The sequence below is a fragment of the Propithecus coquereli genome, unplaced genomic scaffold (assembly GCF_000956105.1).
Source record: "Propithecus coquereli isolate 6110/MARCELLA unplaced genomic scaffold, Pcoq_1.0 Scaffold14, whole genome shotgun sequence".
Lineage (NCBI taxonomy): Eukaryota > Metazoa > Chordata > Mammalia > Primates > Indriidae > Propithecus > Propithecus coquereli.
This window is the reverse complement of record NW_012138302.1, coordinates 6348786-6364695: the sequence shown is the minus strand read 5'-3', so window position 1 is coordinate 6364695 and position 15910 is coordinate 6348786. Positions and strand designations below refer to the sequence as shown.

General features: G+C 36.5%; 1 protein-coding gene across 1 annotated transcript; it reads left to right on the top strand.

Annotated features, from left to right (window-relative positions):
• Positions 1–361: 361 nt before the first annotated feature.
• Positions 362–13881, top strand: USP1 (ubiquitin specific peptidase 1). The gene is made up of 9 exons (XM_012639435.1): positions 362–1108; positions 3064–3297; positions 4568–4688; positions 5595–5699; positions 6302–6462; positions 8212–8903; positions 10050–10220; positions 10895–11096; positions 12383–13881. The coding sequence occupies exons 2-9, from the start codon at positions 3128–3130 to the stop codon at positions 13116–13118; spliced, it is 2358 nt and encodes a 785-aa protein (XP_012494889.1). The 5' UTR covers positions 362–1108; positions 3064–3127; the 3' UTR covers positions 13119–13881.
• The last annotated feature ends 2029 nt before the right edge of the window (positions 13882–15910 follow it).

Sequence of the window (15910 nt, the reverse complement as noted above, 5' to 3'; positions counted from 1 at the left end):
CGCAAGAAAGGGAGGCGGGGCGGTTGTGAGAGCCTCACTCCGGAAACCGCACCCTCGCTGGCGTCCTACCGTCGAGGATTGACAAAACGCAAAACAAGATTTTAACAGTCGGCAGCGAAAGCGCGCACTCTAGCGCCAATGAGAGCGTAAGGAGGGGAACCGCCCCTGAGGAACACTCTGAATGTCCAAAAATGATTGGCTGGAGCGCTCCTTTCTTCTTTTTTGCTATTGGCTGGCCTTACTTCTCTTGCCCCTCTAATTGGCTTTTGTCGAGGTACTTCTGATTCGCTTTTCCTGGGGGGGGGTGAAGGTTTTGAGGATTGTTCTTCATGGATTGGTGGGTTTAGGCTCCTCGAGAACGGGGCCGTCCCATCTTCTCTCTGTCCCGTCTCCCGACCCGTACGCTTTTCCCTCACCTCGCCCGCACGAATGGTTAAAAAAAAGGGTGTGAGGCTCGAGCCCGCCAGCCAGGCCTCCAGCCGCTAGCGCGCGCCCTCAGCGAGGACCCGCACGAGCTGCCCGTGACGGTGCCTGCGCTGTTTGAAACTGTAGAACCCGTTAGGATCTTGGGGAAACTACCGTTCCAGCTGACTCCGGAGCCCGTGCGTGCTAGGGGCGAGTGGCGGCCGCGAGGCGGCTCTTGCTTTGTCGTCTTTCTGCATCGTGGAGACCAGAACCGGCATTTTCAAAGGACGCCACCTTCAATCGCAGCGCTGGCGCGGGCGGAGGCTAAAACACAGGGGTCCTGAGACTGAGGAAAACGCGCCAAGTTCCCCTCGGTTGTGGAGTGGGAGAGACCCTAGCGGTTGAGGCGCTCCGCGGGCGGGACCACTGCTTGCTGCGCTCCTTGCCATCCCGGGGCGGGCGCAGACGGGCGCGGCTCCGGGAATGTAGTCGGTGCCGGCGCAAGGCAGGACGGAGCGGCGACCGGGGTTCCCGCTCTTGTGAGCGGATGGTCACTCCCCCGGGGGGAGGGCGATCCGACCAGCTTTTCCTTGGGTCGGGGACCCGGCGGGGTCGGGGCAGGGACTCCCCTGTCGCACCCACACTCTTTCCGGTTGGACTTGTCGGCGTCACCGCCGCGGACCTCACTTTGGGCCATGACCAGGTAGGAGGGCCTGGGGAGGAGGGGTCGGCGCCCGGGCGCGGGGACAAGTTCGGCCGGCTCCTGAGTGAGGCTGCCGGCAAGACCCCAGGACCGTTTTAGTGGGTCGTGCACTCTTGCAGAGTTGCCGGCGGGAGCCGTGTGCACCCCGGGCGGGGCGCACCCTCTTGCCGCCGCCGGGGACTCGAGAAGGCAGGTGCTGGCTGAGCGTAAATAGGCCAACTCCACGGGCGAGGGGGCCAGGGGCGGTGGTGAGGGCCAAAGACGCCACCGGCCAGCCTCCCGCCGCGCTCGTCAACCCAGTCTCTGCTCATCTTTTTCCGTTTGTTTGCCGTTCCCTAGAGTGGTGCAGGATAGGGAGAAGAAATGTTTTCACATAGTTGCCCTGTGTCGGTATTGCGAAATTTACCGCGCATTTTCTTTCACTTATAGTTTTTCCAGAGTATTTAGAACGCCACGTGTCTTAAATCTTTGGCGAAGATTTTGTCCTGAATTATTTTGCGTTTTTCTTGAAAAATAGGAATTGAGATGTGTCATCTTATAAAGGGTATAATTTAAAACTAATGGGACTGAGTGTTCACGCTGTCATTTGTTCAAGAACGTTAATGTTCGATTATGTGCTCTGCGAAATTTGATTTATAGTTAGAGGAGAAATATTTTTGATGGAACAAACCCCCAGTTATAAGGAAAACCAGAGGCAAGCAATGATAAAGCATACGATAACGGCACCTGGCAAAATGTTACATTCTCAGTAATGTAAAATATTTGATTTAACATTTAATTTTGAGGGGGCCAGGAGGTTTGGTTTTTTAATTAAGGAGACAATTCGCTATTTCAGCTGCTTAATTATCTTTTCCTTTTATTAAGTCCGGTTAACTCTGGTCAGTTGAGATCCATTTTCTGTTGGAGCAATGGGGAAATTAATCAATTTTCAACTTCTTTCTGAATTAGGTCTCAAAAAATGGTTTCACTGCTAAGTTCAGTGTTGTGAATTCCTGGATTGGAGTCAAGCCTAGTGAAATGCTTATTAAGGATGGAATCTCAGTAAACTTTGTGTAGTTCATCTTATTACTCTGTATCTATCTACATTTGAAACTCATTGCTCAAGTTTTGGGCTCTAAGTAATTTTATGGTAATACTTCGGTCAGATAATTTTTTCCCAGATGTCCTAATGGAAAACAGGACTGATGTATAAAATAACTTCTACAAAAGTTGCCATTTTTTTTTTCATCTGAAAGCTTTACTTTAAAACAGTAGCAGGGTTGCAAAAGGTAAACCAAATCATCTTTTTTCCTACTCAAAGCAGTATTTTTGAAATTTATAGTTGAACAGAAGTTTGGAAAACTAGTAGAATAATGTATTTTTTAGTGTCCCATCTTTGCATGTGTTTTATTATCTTTCAGGTTTTTAGGTATAACTGGACAGATCTATGCCTTTTCTTGTACACAAATTATACCTTAAATAAATAGAGACTTTATTTCATATATTCATAGTGAATAACTAGGAAAGGCTTTGGAAGGGAAGACTCATTCATGTCCAGCACTACTTTGAGTTTCCGTTGATCCCTCCTGCCTCCTACTTTAGAATTAGAGATGGTAGTTGCTCCATCAGTATTGTTTGAATGAATTAAGTTATAATGAAAAATTAAGTTTTTACTCTTTAATTTGCTACTTTACCATAGGGCTATTAAATGGGGTACTTTGTGATGTGGCCCTTAATCTGTAGCAGGCTGATAAAAGTTCATTATCTTATATTTTTTTGTTCTTTAATAAAGTTAAGGACATTGTGGCAAGCTCCTTCATTTAAGCAATAAACATTAAAGTACCTATTGCCAGGCATTAGGTTTTCAGATATGAAGTTCTCATTTGTACCATTCCTTTGGTTCATTTGTTTTCAAAATTGCTGCTTTTGTTACTGACAACTGAAAACTAATGAAACCTTTTCTCTGTGATTAACAGATATAATTGGTGATTACAACTTCTCTCTGTAAATTCTTGCCAACTCCTTGGATTTGAAGAGAAAATGCCTGGTGTCATACCTAGTGAAAATAATGGACTTTCAAAAGGTAGTCCATCTAAGAAAAACAGACTTTCCTTAAAGTTTTTTCAGAAAAAGGAAACTAAGAGAGCCTTGGATTTCACAGATTCTCAAGAAAATGAAGAAAAAGCTTCTGAATATAGAGGATCTGAAATGTATGTATCTTATTTCTGTCCTTTTTTTTTATTCCACATCAATGAAGTGGCAGTGAACTTGGATTGATACCTCTGGTCTGACCTGATAGTCCATAGAGACAAAAAAAGTGTACTTCAGTGTACTTTTTATAAGTCTAGCAGGGTATTGTAGGAACAGAGCAAAACTGGGGCTTCCCCATATGGATCACATCCATGTTTACTCATTATTATGCTCAGCCATTTAGACTAACTTGGAAGAATATTTATTGACTAACATTATCTTTTGGGGTTTAAACTTGATTATTTATAGAGCAACACATTTGTATAAAGGTAAAAGAAATAGGTGGTTTTTTTGGTTCAGAAGACTTGACAGTTATGAGATATTTAAAGTCATGTAGTCATATGTAGGTAGTTATACCTGTTGGAGGCATATGATTTCAAATTTTACTTAAAGTAAACATAAATAAATGCTTTTGATGCAAATTCTTTAGTGACTGAAATCAGAACAAAATGGAATACTTTATTCCACCAGTAGCAGCTCTAGCTCGAGTCTATACTATTTCTCTGTTTAACAAATAGGCACTCTGCTGAATGACTAAAGTGGATTGGTTCCATGTGTAATTTCCTAATACATGCCAATAATCAGTCAAGGAGATTGGGAGTGAACCTTTTGTTTATCAGCATTCATGCTTATAAATGCATTGAGATGCTGGAGTAATAATAGCTAATGTGGTTATTAAAATAAAAATACTGGGAAAACCTAGTTTTACTGTTAAAGAACTTGAACAATTTGTTTTTAAGTGAGGGATAGCTATATAATTCTCTTCATAGACTTTATAGCTGTATAATTCTCTTCATAGACTTTCTTTCCTCTTACTCTTTATTAATAGTATCTTACTCGGGATAGCCTCTCCCACATATTATGGTGAGGTCATTCCCAGGTTTTTATTCAGAGTTAAACTACTTGATTAAAATATCAAAGTACGTGAAACAAAGCATAGTACCAGTTCCTCAATTTTCTACTCTGCAAAATGGGATTAACAGCCTCTTAAAGGAATTATTTTGAGGCTTGTTAAGTGTAATATTTCTAAATGCTTTTAAAACTTACATTCTGGGTATATAGCAGTTTTTGAGCTTGTACAGATTTCTTCAACTGTCATCTGAGTAAGATCCATATACTTTTCACATCATACAACTTTTGGGAAAAGGCTAAATCTAGAGAAGTAATATTTTCACTTTGTTTCTTTAATGTAGTACTTAATTATACTTTTCTTCCCTCTATATTTAATAGTGATCAAGTTGTTCCTGCAGCACAGTCCTCACCTATAAACTGTGAGAAGAGAGAAAATTTGTTACCATTTGTGGGACTGAATAATCTTGGCAATACTTGTTATCTTAATAGCATACTTCAGGTAAATTAACAATTTTGCTAAAACTTTAGTAGGCAAAGAATGATGTGACATTTAATGTTTCTGAGAATTTCAGGTTACTGGAAGACTTTAATTGTCCGTATACTGTCTTTGCCTTTTGATTGTAAATAAAACAGAATAGGCTAAAATAATAATAATGGTTCTAAGTTGCATGTTATTAAACTTCCTTTGGGGTAAGAGGAAGTGATACGCTAGATGAAGATGGGATAGCAAAATTGAGTAGACTTTGTTTAAGGTTTGGAAGATGCCAAGCCTTTAATTTCTCTGCCTGATTCCTGGTGCTATCATGCTATACCCCTTGGAGCTATATTGGTGTTATGTTGTATGTCCTTGACCTTAAAGTCTTAGCGATATCTGCCCAGGCTCAGTGCTTTGTGCCAATGAGGGAAGACAGTGGGATTCTACTGATGAGGTAGAGAACAAGTTTTTTTTTTTTTTTTTTTGAGACAGAGTCTCACTCTGTTGGCTAGAGTGAGTGCCGTGGCGTCAGCCTAGCTCACAGCAACCTCAAACTCCCGGGCTCAAGAGATCCTACTGCCTCAGCCTCCCGAGTAGCTGGGACTACAGGCATGTGCCACCATGCCCGGCTAATTTTTTCTATATATTTTTAGTTGTCCGATTAATTTCTTTCTATTTTTTTTTAGTAGAGACAAGGTCTTGCTCTTGCTCAGGCTGGTCTCGAACTCCTGAGCTCAAACAATCCGCCCACCTTGGCCTCCCAGAGTGCTAGGATTACAGGCATGAGCCACCGGCCTGGCCGGAGAACAAGTTTTGACACAAACCTTAATCTCAGAATGTTATGTAAAAGTGCTCTACAAAAAGTATGATACTGTTTTAATGATTTTATGTATATTGTTTGTTGAGTAAACACAGTCTCACTTTTTATAGGTATTATATTTTTGTCCTGGTTTTAAATCCGGAGTGAAGCACTTATTTAATATTATTTCAAGGAAGAAAGAAGCTCTAAAGGATGATGCCAATCAAAAAGATAAGGTAAAATAAGTAATAGAACAGAAATATTGTAAAAAGCAAAAATAAAGGGGAACTCATGTAGAAGTGAAAAGGTAATAGATACACAAGAGGATTTGGGGGAGGCTGACAAAGATGATTTCTTTGTTAACAAACTGTAACTGAAAATTGAATTTCTCAGTACTTTATATTGTCAGGAAGGTAATTATTTTTCACTCTTGCAAGCCTGGCTAACTAGATTATCCCCTTTACAGAGTGATTCCTCTAGTCCTCTAAATTGTTTACCAAACTTTTGTCATTTGTATACTACAATCACAATTTGTCATACCCATGAAATATTTATCCATTGTGTTTTCAAATTGACTTTTAAAATTTAAGTAAATATATTGTAATTATAGAAACCTTTGACTTCCATAACTAGAAAACCATTGTCATGGATGACATAAATAGTAACTAAAAAATCCTCTCAAAATTAAAAAAAGTTTATTTGTACACCCCACAAAATTAGTGCTATAATGAAATTTAGAAAAGCTAGTATTATTTAGTGAGACAAAGATAAGAAATGGAGGAGGTACTTAATTTGTTCATAAATGAAAATACTGGTTTGTGTGTTTCTTTCTTGACAGGGAACTTGTAAAGAAGATTCTTTGGCAAATTATGAACTGATATGCAGTTTACAGTCCTTAATCATTTCAGTTGAACAGCTTCAGGCTAGTTTTCTCTTAAATCCAGAGAAATATACTGATGAGCTTGCTACTCAGCCAAGGCGACTACTTAACACACTCAGGTATAGCCTATAATATAATTTTAGGATTCTAATTTAGCTACTTGTTTCTGTCTTTGGAGGAGAGTGCTGTGTGAACAAATAGGAATAAAGGGCAAGGAAAAATGGAAACTCCAGGTCCATAGTCCTTTATAGCCTAGAAGCTCTGAAAACTGAAAAATTTTTCATAAATTTGATGCTAAATTCATTGGATCTGAATTTATATGAGGCTTCTTACCATCTTTATTTATATTTATCTCTAATGTAAATACTCATACATTTTTCTGTAGAAGTAGTAATGTGTTTAATTATAGGGTACTGCCCCATATCATGTTGGTGATACATATTTTACTTTTATGCCATACCATCTTTTTGAATCTGAAAATTTCTGAATTCCCAAACACGTGGTCTTAAGGATTTCAGATTAGGAATTTTAGGACTATATTCAAAATATATTAGGTGTAAGCACTACAAACTCCAAATATTCTATTTTTGTTATATGTGGTTAGTAGAGAACTATTAGTTAACTGGATTAGATTGCTTTGTGCTATTCTCTTAAAAAATGAAAGTTCATTCTCTATATAAAATAGCCTTATTCAAAAAAATTATAGGGGGACTTGGCAAGGTGGCTCATGCTTGTTATCCTACCACTCTGGGAGGCTGAGGCAGTAGATTGCTTGAGCTCAGGAGTTCGAGACCAGCCTGAGTAAGAGTGAGACCCTGTCTCTACTAAAAATAGAAAAGTTAGACGAGTGTGTCATGCGCCTGTAGTCTCAGCTACTCGGGAGGCTGAGGCAAGGAGATCACTTGAGCCCAGGAGTTTGATGGTTGCAGTGGACTATGATGATGCCACTGCATTCTACCCAGGGTGATACAGTGAGACACTGTCTCAAAAGAAAAAAAAACTATAGGGTAAGTCTTTAAAACAGTCATTTAATCATTTAGTTTAGAAGTAGAACTAGGTGTAATACATTACTACACTTTTTTGTTAAGAGGCATTGTAGCATAGTGGCCAAGAGCAGGTTTGAATCTTGGCTTTGCATCCTAACTAGTTCTGTGACCCTGGGCAAGTTACTTAACCTCTCTGCTTTAGTTCCCTTATCAGTCAATAGTGGTAATAATTGTACCTCATAGGTGCAATTATTGTGAAGATTATGTATACATATAAAAAGCATTTTCAGTATAACCTGGTATGTGGGAAACACTATTACTAATATATTGAGAAGAAGATTAAAGTATTGTGATAATAAAAATAGGGTAAAATTTGTTTTTAGTTACAGGTAATAAATTTCAAATTTGTAGCTGAATAAATGTCTTCAGATTTTAACACATTGACTGCCACACTAGAAAAAAAACATTTTTTCCCTGCAGCCACAATGTTTTATTACAAAAATAGAATTAAAACTTCGAAAACAAAATGATCCTTTCTAATTTAATGAAAAATTTGTTATTTTTTATTGTTTTCTGTGCGTGAGGTACATGCAAGTCACGAGCTGCTGGAGTCAGTTCTTACGCTGCATGCCACTTGAGTTATATGTGACTCATGACATACTTATTGAATTTGTTTTGGAGAATTGAGTCTTCATATGCTTCATGAGGCCCCAGGCTCAAAACTGGCATGAGTTAAATACAACTCCCATGAAAATTAATGTGTTAAGAAGGAAGTAATTTATGATATCCCTGTAAATGAATTCATTTCTATGTAGAAAGATTTTCTTTTATATATTATATCTTCAAAATTAGAATAGATGAAATGGAAATTTTTATTTATAGGGAACTCAACCCTATGTATGAAGGATATCTACAGCATGATGCACAGGAAGTATTACAGTGTATTTTGGGAAACATTCAAGAAACATGCCAACTTCTAAAAAAAGAAGAAGTAAAGAATGTGGCAGAATTACCTACTAAGGTGGAAGAAAAACCTAATCAGAAAGAGGAAATGAGTGGTATTAACGGCATCGAGATTGACAATATGAGGCATTTTGAAGAGTATAAAGAAAAACTTCCAAAGGGAAATGGGAAAAGAAAAAGTGACACTGACTTTGGTAATATGAAGAAAAAAGTTAAAGTATCCAAGGAACACCAGTCACTGGAAGAGAACCAGAGACAGACTAGATCAAAAAGAAAAGCTACAGATGATACATTAGAGATTCCTCCTAAAATAATCTCCAAGTACATATCTGAAAATGAGAGTGCAAGACCTTCACAGAAGAAAACAAGAGTTAAGATAAATTGGTTAAAGTCAGCAACTAAGCAACCCAGTATTCTTTCTAAATTCTGTAGTCTGGGAAAAATAACAACAAACCAAGGATCCAAAGGACAATCTAAAGAAAATGAATATGATCTTGAAGAGGACTTGGGGAAGTGTGAAAGTGATAACACAATTAATGGTTGTGGACTTGAATCTCCAGGAAATAATGTTAAACCCGTAAATGTTAATGAAGTTAAGCCCATAAACAAAGGTCAGTATAACTCTTAGACTTTGGTAGGTAGGAGCATTAACAGCTACAGAATTAGAATTTTCTCTTCTTAGATACATGTTCAGTATAATCTGTATGGCTAAAATTGTTAAGAGAAGGAAATTTAACCCTGAAGGTGAACTATGGTGTTTTAAGTGCTGTGCTTAGAGGTGGGTGTGTTGTATTAATCGTATTACTTACATATGTAATGTCAATACAGTAGATGTTATGTATGTAATATAATTGTATTACATATACTTGGAATGTCATTATGGTAATGTTAATTTATGGTGTATAAACTCAGGAAGTTCAGGATAAATGGCAAGACTTTTTCCCTTTTATTTATGCAGTATTTGACATAAACTCATGACGGAAATTGCCGTTAGTGAAATTTTTAGAGAAGTAAGTATAGTCAGGCATTGCTTAATGATGGGGATACATTCTGAGAAATGTGTCATTAGGCAATTTCATTGTGTGAACGTGAGGGTGTACTTATACAACCTAGATGGATAGCCTACTATAACACACTTAGGCTCTGTAGTAAAGCCTATTGCAATTGTGTAGGAAAGCCTGTTGCTTGTAGGCTACGAGCCTGTACAGCCTATTACTGTACTGAATACTGTAGGTAGTTTTGACAGTGGTATTTGTGTATCTAAACATAGATATGTAAATACAGTTACAGTAAAAATGTGGTATTATAATCTTTATGGGACCAGCATCGTCATATATGTGGTCTGCTGTTAACTGAAACATCATTATGCAGCGCATGACTAGTTATACCTTACTTGAATTAGATATTTACCTAGTTGTGTCCAGGTCTGCCGTGGAAAATGTGTAGTATCGATATGGTTAATGGTTTTACCAAAAATGCCATACTTGCTCTGGGATTATTCTATAGGGAGGTGTCTTTGAGAAGGGAGTTAAGAAGACATAATTGGCTTTTCTTTTAGAGACGAGTAATTCATGTTCAAAACTATCTTTACAAGGAATTTACATTTCGTGAATAAGTTACCTCTTAATGCTAGTAAGCTGAGATATAAAAATGGGACTTTTATATTTTTCAGGATATGCTTTATTTAAATGGAAAATTGGTTATTTGTGCTTTACTGAAAAGCTAATCTGTATAGACTTTTCCTGTTTTTGTTTTAGGTGCAGAGCAAATTGGTTTTGAGCTAGTGGAAAAATTATTTCAAGGTCAGCTGGTATTAAGGACTCGTTGCTTGGAATGTGAAAGTTTAACTGAAAGAAGGGAAGATTTTCAAGATATCAGTGTGCCAGTACAAGAAGATGAGCTTTCCAAAGTAGAGGAGAGTTCTGAAAGTAAGCAAAATTGGAATCGTTTGGACCATCGAATAATTATTGTTTTCTTCAACAATACACAGTCTAATAGTAGCTTGTATAAATAGGGAGAAGAAAACTGGCCTTTAGTGTTTAATGTAACCTTTCTGCTTATCTACCTTCACTTGTAAATGGTTAGCATTTGGAAAATTGTATCTTTTTGATACAGCGTTAGAATGGAAAAATGAAATGCTTTAATAAATTAACTTGGGGACGTGAATCTTTCAGAGCTACCGAGGTTATTTTTACACACAACATTTGAGCAACTGTTGTGTCTAGTGCAAACCATAAAAAGTGTATTGGAAATATCATGGGAAATAATTATGAGACTGGTTTACCTGTCAGATATTGAAAATTGGCTGTTAAATGTAAAATTGTCTGTCTTACACTGTGGCACAGAGACTAGGCTTATTTTGTTTTTGCTGTCTCTTGTGTCACATATATATTTTTTGGCTGACCAAATGTAAATATTTAAAAGATATGTATACTGTTGAGGGTGAGCTTATGAAAATAGTTTCTGAAAGTAAAAAAAGTCTCTAGTTATTTGGGAATGGATTAGTCAATCAAAATTAAATGCTAAGAACATGAAACTTTATGGTTTATTTTTTGAATGGCTGAGAGATTTATTTGTGAATGAAAAGGATTCTCTTTTGTAGTTTCTCCAGAGCCAAAAACAGAAATGAAGACCCTGAGATGGGCAATTTCACAATTTGCCTCAGTAGAGAGGATTGTAGGAGAAGATAAATATTTCTGTGAAAATTGCCATCACTATACTGAAGCTGAACGAAGTCTTTTGTTTGACAAAATGCCTGAAGTTATAACTATTCATTTGAAGTGCTTTGCTGCTAGTGGCTTGGAGTGAGTATTGTAAATAAAAACTATAGGAAGAAAATGAGCTGCTATAGAAGATAAATTTTGTTCAAAATACTATAATAGTAGGAACATAAAGTACTAAAATGAAGTAATTTGTAAAGATTGCTTTAGAAAAAGTTTTGTTCTCTTATTAATAGTTTTCCTGTAAAAATGAAATTTAAATCCTTTTGGTATGAATATATATTCTATTAAGTATGATTTCTTTATACATCTTTTCATATTCATTCCTTCTTAGATGCTAGTAGCATCTAAGAATTAAAAGAACAAATCGATGTATATAAAATTTATTCCCTACTTTCATCAGTTCTACTGGATTTAAATTCTTAGATGCAAAAAAAAGCAAAATTATAATTCTTTTTAGTTTTAAGGTAAGCTAGGAAGTCAAACTAACCTTTGAACAATTTAAGAAAAATGCTAATGGCGTTTTGGATAGTCTGTGATTTTTTTTTTTGGACATGTATAATGTCATTGTAGATTTTACTATTTACATTAATTAATGACTTGTTTGAAGTTACCATGAGGGCTTCCCTGGAGCTCTCATACACTTTATTATGTCAGAAGATGACATACAGTCGATTCTTTATTCAGGGGACCTTTTCTTTGCTACAGTACTTACTTTCCCAAATTTTGGTAGAGAAGACTTCACATTAAAATGACTAAAATGTAAAGCATTTTGGTTTCAGGTTCAGTCTATTTAAAATGCCATTTATTTTCTTACTGCACAAAATTAGGGAAATCAAGGGGAAAAAGTACTATATATCTTCCATAGAAACACCTGAATATTAGCAGTTATTGTAATAGTTTTGTATATATTATGTAAATATTAATCAAAGTTGGGGTCTTGCCAGGTGCTGTAATCCTAGCACTTTGGGAGGCCGAGGTGGTGTGATCGCTTGCAGCTAGGCGTTCAAAGACCAGCCTGAGCAACATGTAGCGAGACCCCATCTCTACAAAAAATAATTTAAAAAATTAGGTGGGTGTGGTGGCATCCCAGCTACTCCGGAGGCTAAGGCAGGAGCCTCATGTAAGCCCAGGAGTTTGAGGTTGCAGTGGGATATGATGACACCACTGTACTCTAGCCCAGACAAGAAAGTGAGACTTTCTTTAAAATAAGTAAATAAACACAGTTGAGGTCTTGTTTATATTCTTGTTTATTCATGTGAATATGAATATTAAGGGTTGATTCAGATTGTTACTTGGTTTCACATGGGTGTGAAATCTTAAATTTGAAATGGAACTGCAGGAAACCTTTTTTTTCTTTCTTTCTAAAGGTTTGATTGTTACGGTGGTGGACTTTCCAAGATCAACACTCCTTTATTGACACCTCTTAAATTGTCACTAGAAGAATGGAGCACAAAGCCAACTAACGACAGCTATGGATTATTTGCAGTTGTGATGCATAGTGGCATTACAATTAGTAGTGGGCATTACACTGCTTCTGTTAAAGTCACTGACCTTAACAGTTTAGAACTAGATAAGGGAAATTTTGTAGTTGACCAAATGTGTGAAATAGGTAAGCCAGAACCATTGAATGAGGAGGAAGCAAGGGGTGTGGCTGAAAACTATGATGAAGAAGAAGTGTCCATTAGAGTTGGTGGAAGTACACAGCCAAGTAAAGTTTTGAACAAAAAAAATGTAGAACCTGTTGGACTTCTTGGAGGACAAAAGAGTAAAGCAGATTATGAGCTATACAACAAAGCATCTAATCCTGATAAGGTTGGCAGTACAGCATTTGTTGAAAATAGAAATTCTGAGACTAACAATACTAATGGGACCCATGAATCTGATAGAAATAAGGAATCCAGTGACCAAACAGGCATTAATATTAGTGGATTTGAGAACAAAATTTCCTATGTAGTGCAAAGCTTAAAGGAGTATGAGGGGAAGTGGCTGCTTTTTGATGATTCTGAGGTGAAAGTTACTGAAGAGAAGGACTTTTTGAATTCTCTTTCCCCTTCTACATCTCCTACATCTACTCCTTACTTGCTATTTTATAAGAAATTATAGAGTTGAGTGTATTTTCCTTGTGTATATATTAAACAGACCTGCACAAACATTGGTAAAGTTGATGACATCAAAGTTTTTAGCTTATCTTTTGAAGCTACTGGATATTGGTCTCTCTAGGTTTTTATGTAAATAGTGAAATTTGAATTACTGAAAACCATGTTAATTTTTAGAATTCATTTTCCTTAGTAGAGACTAGTGATGCATTAGCTTCTGGGAACAAACTTGTATAGTTTCTTAATTGAATTACCCAAAATGGAAGCATTTAAACACTTTTGGATTTACACCAATCTTTTGTGTTTGCTTTTTAAAATAAAATGCTTGTATTTGTATTCTCCATATTTTGGAGTAATTATCTACAAGATGTTTGTAGGTCCTGTGGTTTTTCACCTAAGAAGCAGAATCTCATTCAGTACATTTAGTTTTATAAGAGTCATGAAGCCAAATCTTTGATGGGCTGTATCAGAGGCACAAAGTCTAGAATGTGTGTATTCACAATGGTGTACATTTTGTGCCTGAGTCACCTTGAAAAGTGTCTCAAAACCTGGACAGTCCCCATCTATCTTCACAGGAATTTTATATGTATTTATGAAGATGGTTCTGTACTCTAGTAAATCTTTTTGGGCATGGACTAATTTATATCTCTTCATACTTATATTCTGCACGATCTGTATATAGTACATCAAACTTAGAGGTATGACCTTAAATTTAACTTTTTTTAAAAACTGGGAGGTCAATAAAATTTAAACTGCTTAACAACTATGTATACAAATGTTTGTATTTTTTACTTGCATGTTTTTATCATAAATAACATCCGAGTTCTCTAAAACAGTAAGTATATATAAATAATAAATATGAATAATTACCTTTAATATACTTCATACTTTCAGACAGTGGAGGTAGAACATTTTTCAAAGGAGAAATTGTACTTACTTAGTCCATCCAAGTTGTCATACTTAAAAGGATTATAATAAAAATTGTTGCATCTAGTTGTCCCTTAAAGTAGATACATAAGTTAATGGAATCTAAAACTGGAAAACTTAAGATGATGCTTTGGGCACACAAAAACTTGGTTAAAATCTCATTTTAAATACAGTATACTAAATTGGTAAATGATCAATTATCTTGTGAAGTGTTAAAGAAGATTCTTTGAACTAAGAGTCTTTCTTAAAAATGATTCTAAAGACTATATAAATGCTATTGGGATAACACTGTTATACCCCATTTCAGCAAGAGTACCTTGTCAACTAATAAATTATTTACATGTCTTAAATTCTTCCACAAGATGGTATGAAAATAAAAGTCATGGTTCTCCTCCCTTTCAGAATCACTAATGGAACTTTTAAAAAGAAACAGCCCCTAAATACTACCCATAACATGCTTCTGATGGAGTAGGTCTAGAATAGAGATTGGGCTTCTAACACTCAAAGCCAATGAACCAATATAGATTCCTGATGTGAGAAAGTTTGCATTATAAGAAAAATGAAGTACGTAAGAATTTAGGAAGTATTCAGTATCATACCAATGTTTTCATTTTAAGAGGAAGCCTCTATTTTGACCCGAGTCAGAAAATAATTGGTATTGCATGATAAATCATAATTACACAAAATTTGAGTCTTTGATACTGAGATTTATGTAAAGCAGTCCAAACCTAAATAAATGTAACCTTAATGGGAAGTTACCTAGGGGTTACTTATTCTCTCCCTTATGTCTACCTCACCATCCCCCAAAGAAGAGTATGTTACTTTTTTTAAGGTTTCCATTCTTGACACCTTGTGCCTTATTGTTCATTTTTGGCTCTTTCCTGAAACAGATTTTTGAGGTTATGTGCCCTTCTGACCCCTCAGATTTGGTCCAGTGTAGATTCATCTAAAAAATCTCTTTATGATTCAGCCTTTGAACTGATGTAGATAAGAGGAATCTGAGATAACACTACTCATTATTAAAGTAAGCTGGAGGGGGGGATATCAGTCATCACTAGGCTCTCAGGAGAAGTAGACATTTTTGAACCCTTGTTTTCCACATCAAATATGGAGTGAAGGCACTATTTAATCAGTTCTTAAGTGTTTCATGTAACTGGTTAGTAGATGAATTATAAATGATGCCATTCTATAAGCTAGACTACTACACAAAAAACATTGGTCTAAACATTTCCAGAAATCATTAATATGTACTGTTTTGGAAAAACTTGCCAAGTAATTAAAATGTTACTTCTCAATATTTTTTGTATTACTTTTTCATATTATAATTCTAAATGAATTACTTAACTTCAATTAAACAGCTAATTTTACGTTTTACATGTGCTTTCTAAAATCTCAAAAGTGTCAAAGTATGTGACTTCTCAAACTCCAGTTCTATGTTACCTTCATGGTGATGTAAAATAGCTTTAAAGCAGATTCTAATTTTCTGGTTTAGATCATTAAAAACTGATGACTGGCTTGTTTAATTTGAAACACAGGAATCATTCATTTTAGTTGCTAGAATCATGAAGTTCATATTACTATCATTGGTGTAAGACAGAGTCATAAAAATCAAGCTATGTCACTGGTATTAGCTATCCCAGTACTTAAAAATCATTATTTTATTTTTTTGAGACAGTGTCTCACTCTTTTTGCCCGCGCTAGAGTGAGTGCCATGGCATCAGCCTAGCACACAGCAACCTCACACTCCTGTGCTCAAGCAATCCTTCTGCCTCAACCTCCCGAGTAGCTGGGACTACAGGCGTGCGCCACCATGCCCGGCTAATTTTTTTTCTATATATTTTTTAGTTGTCCGATTAATTTCTTTCTATTTTT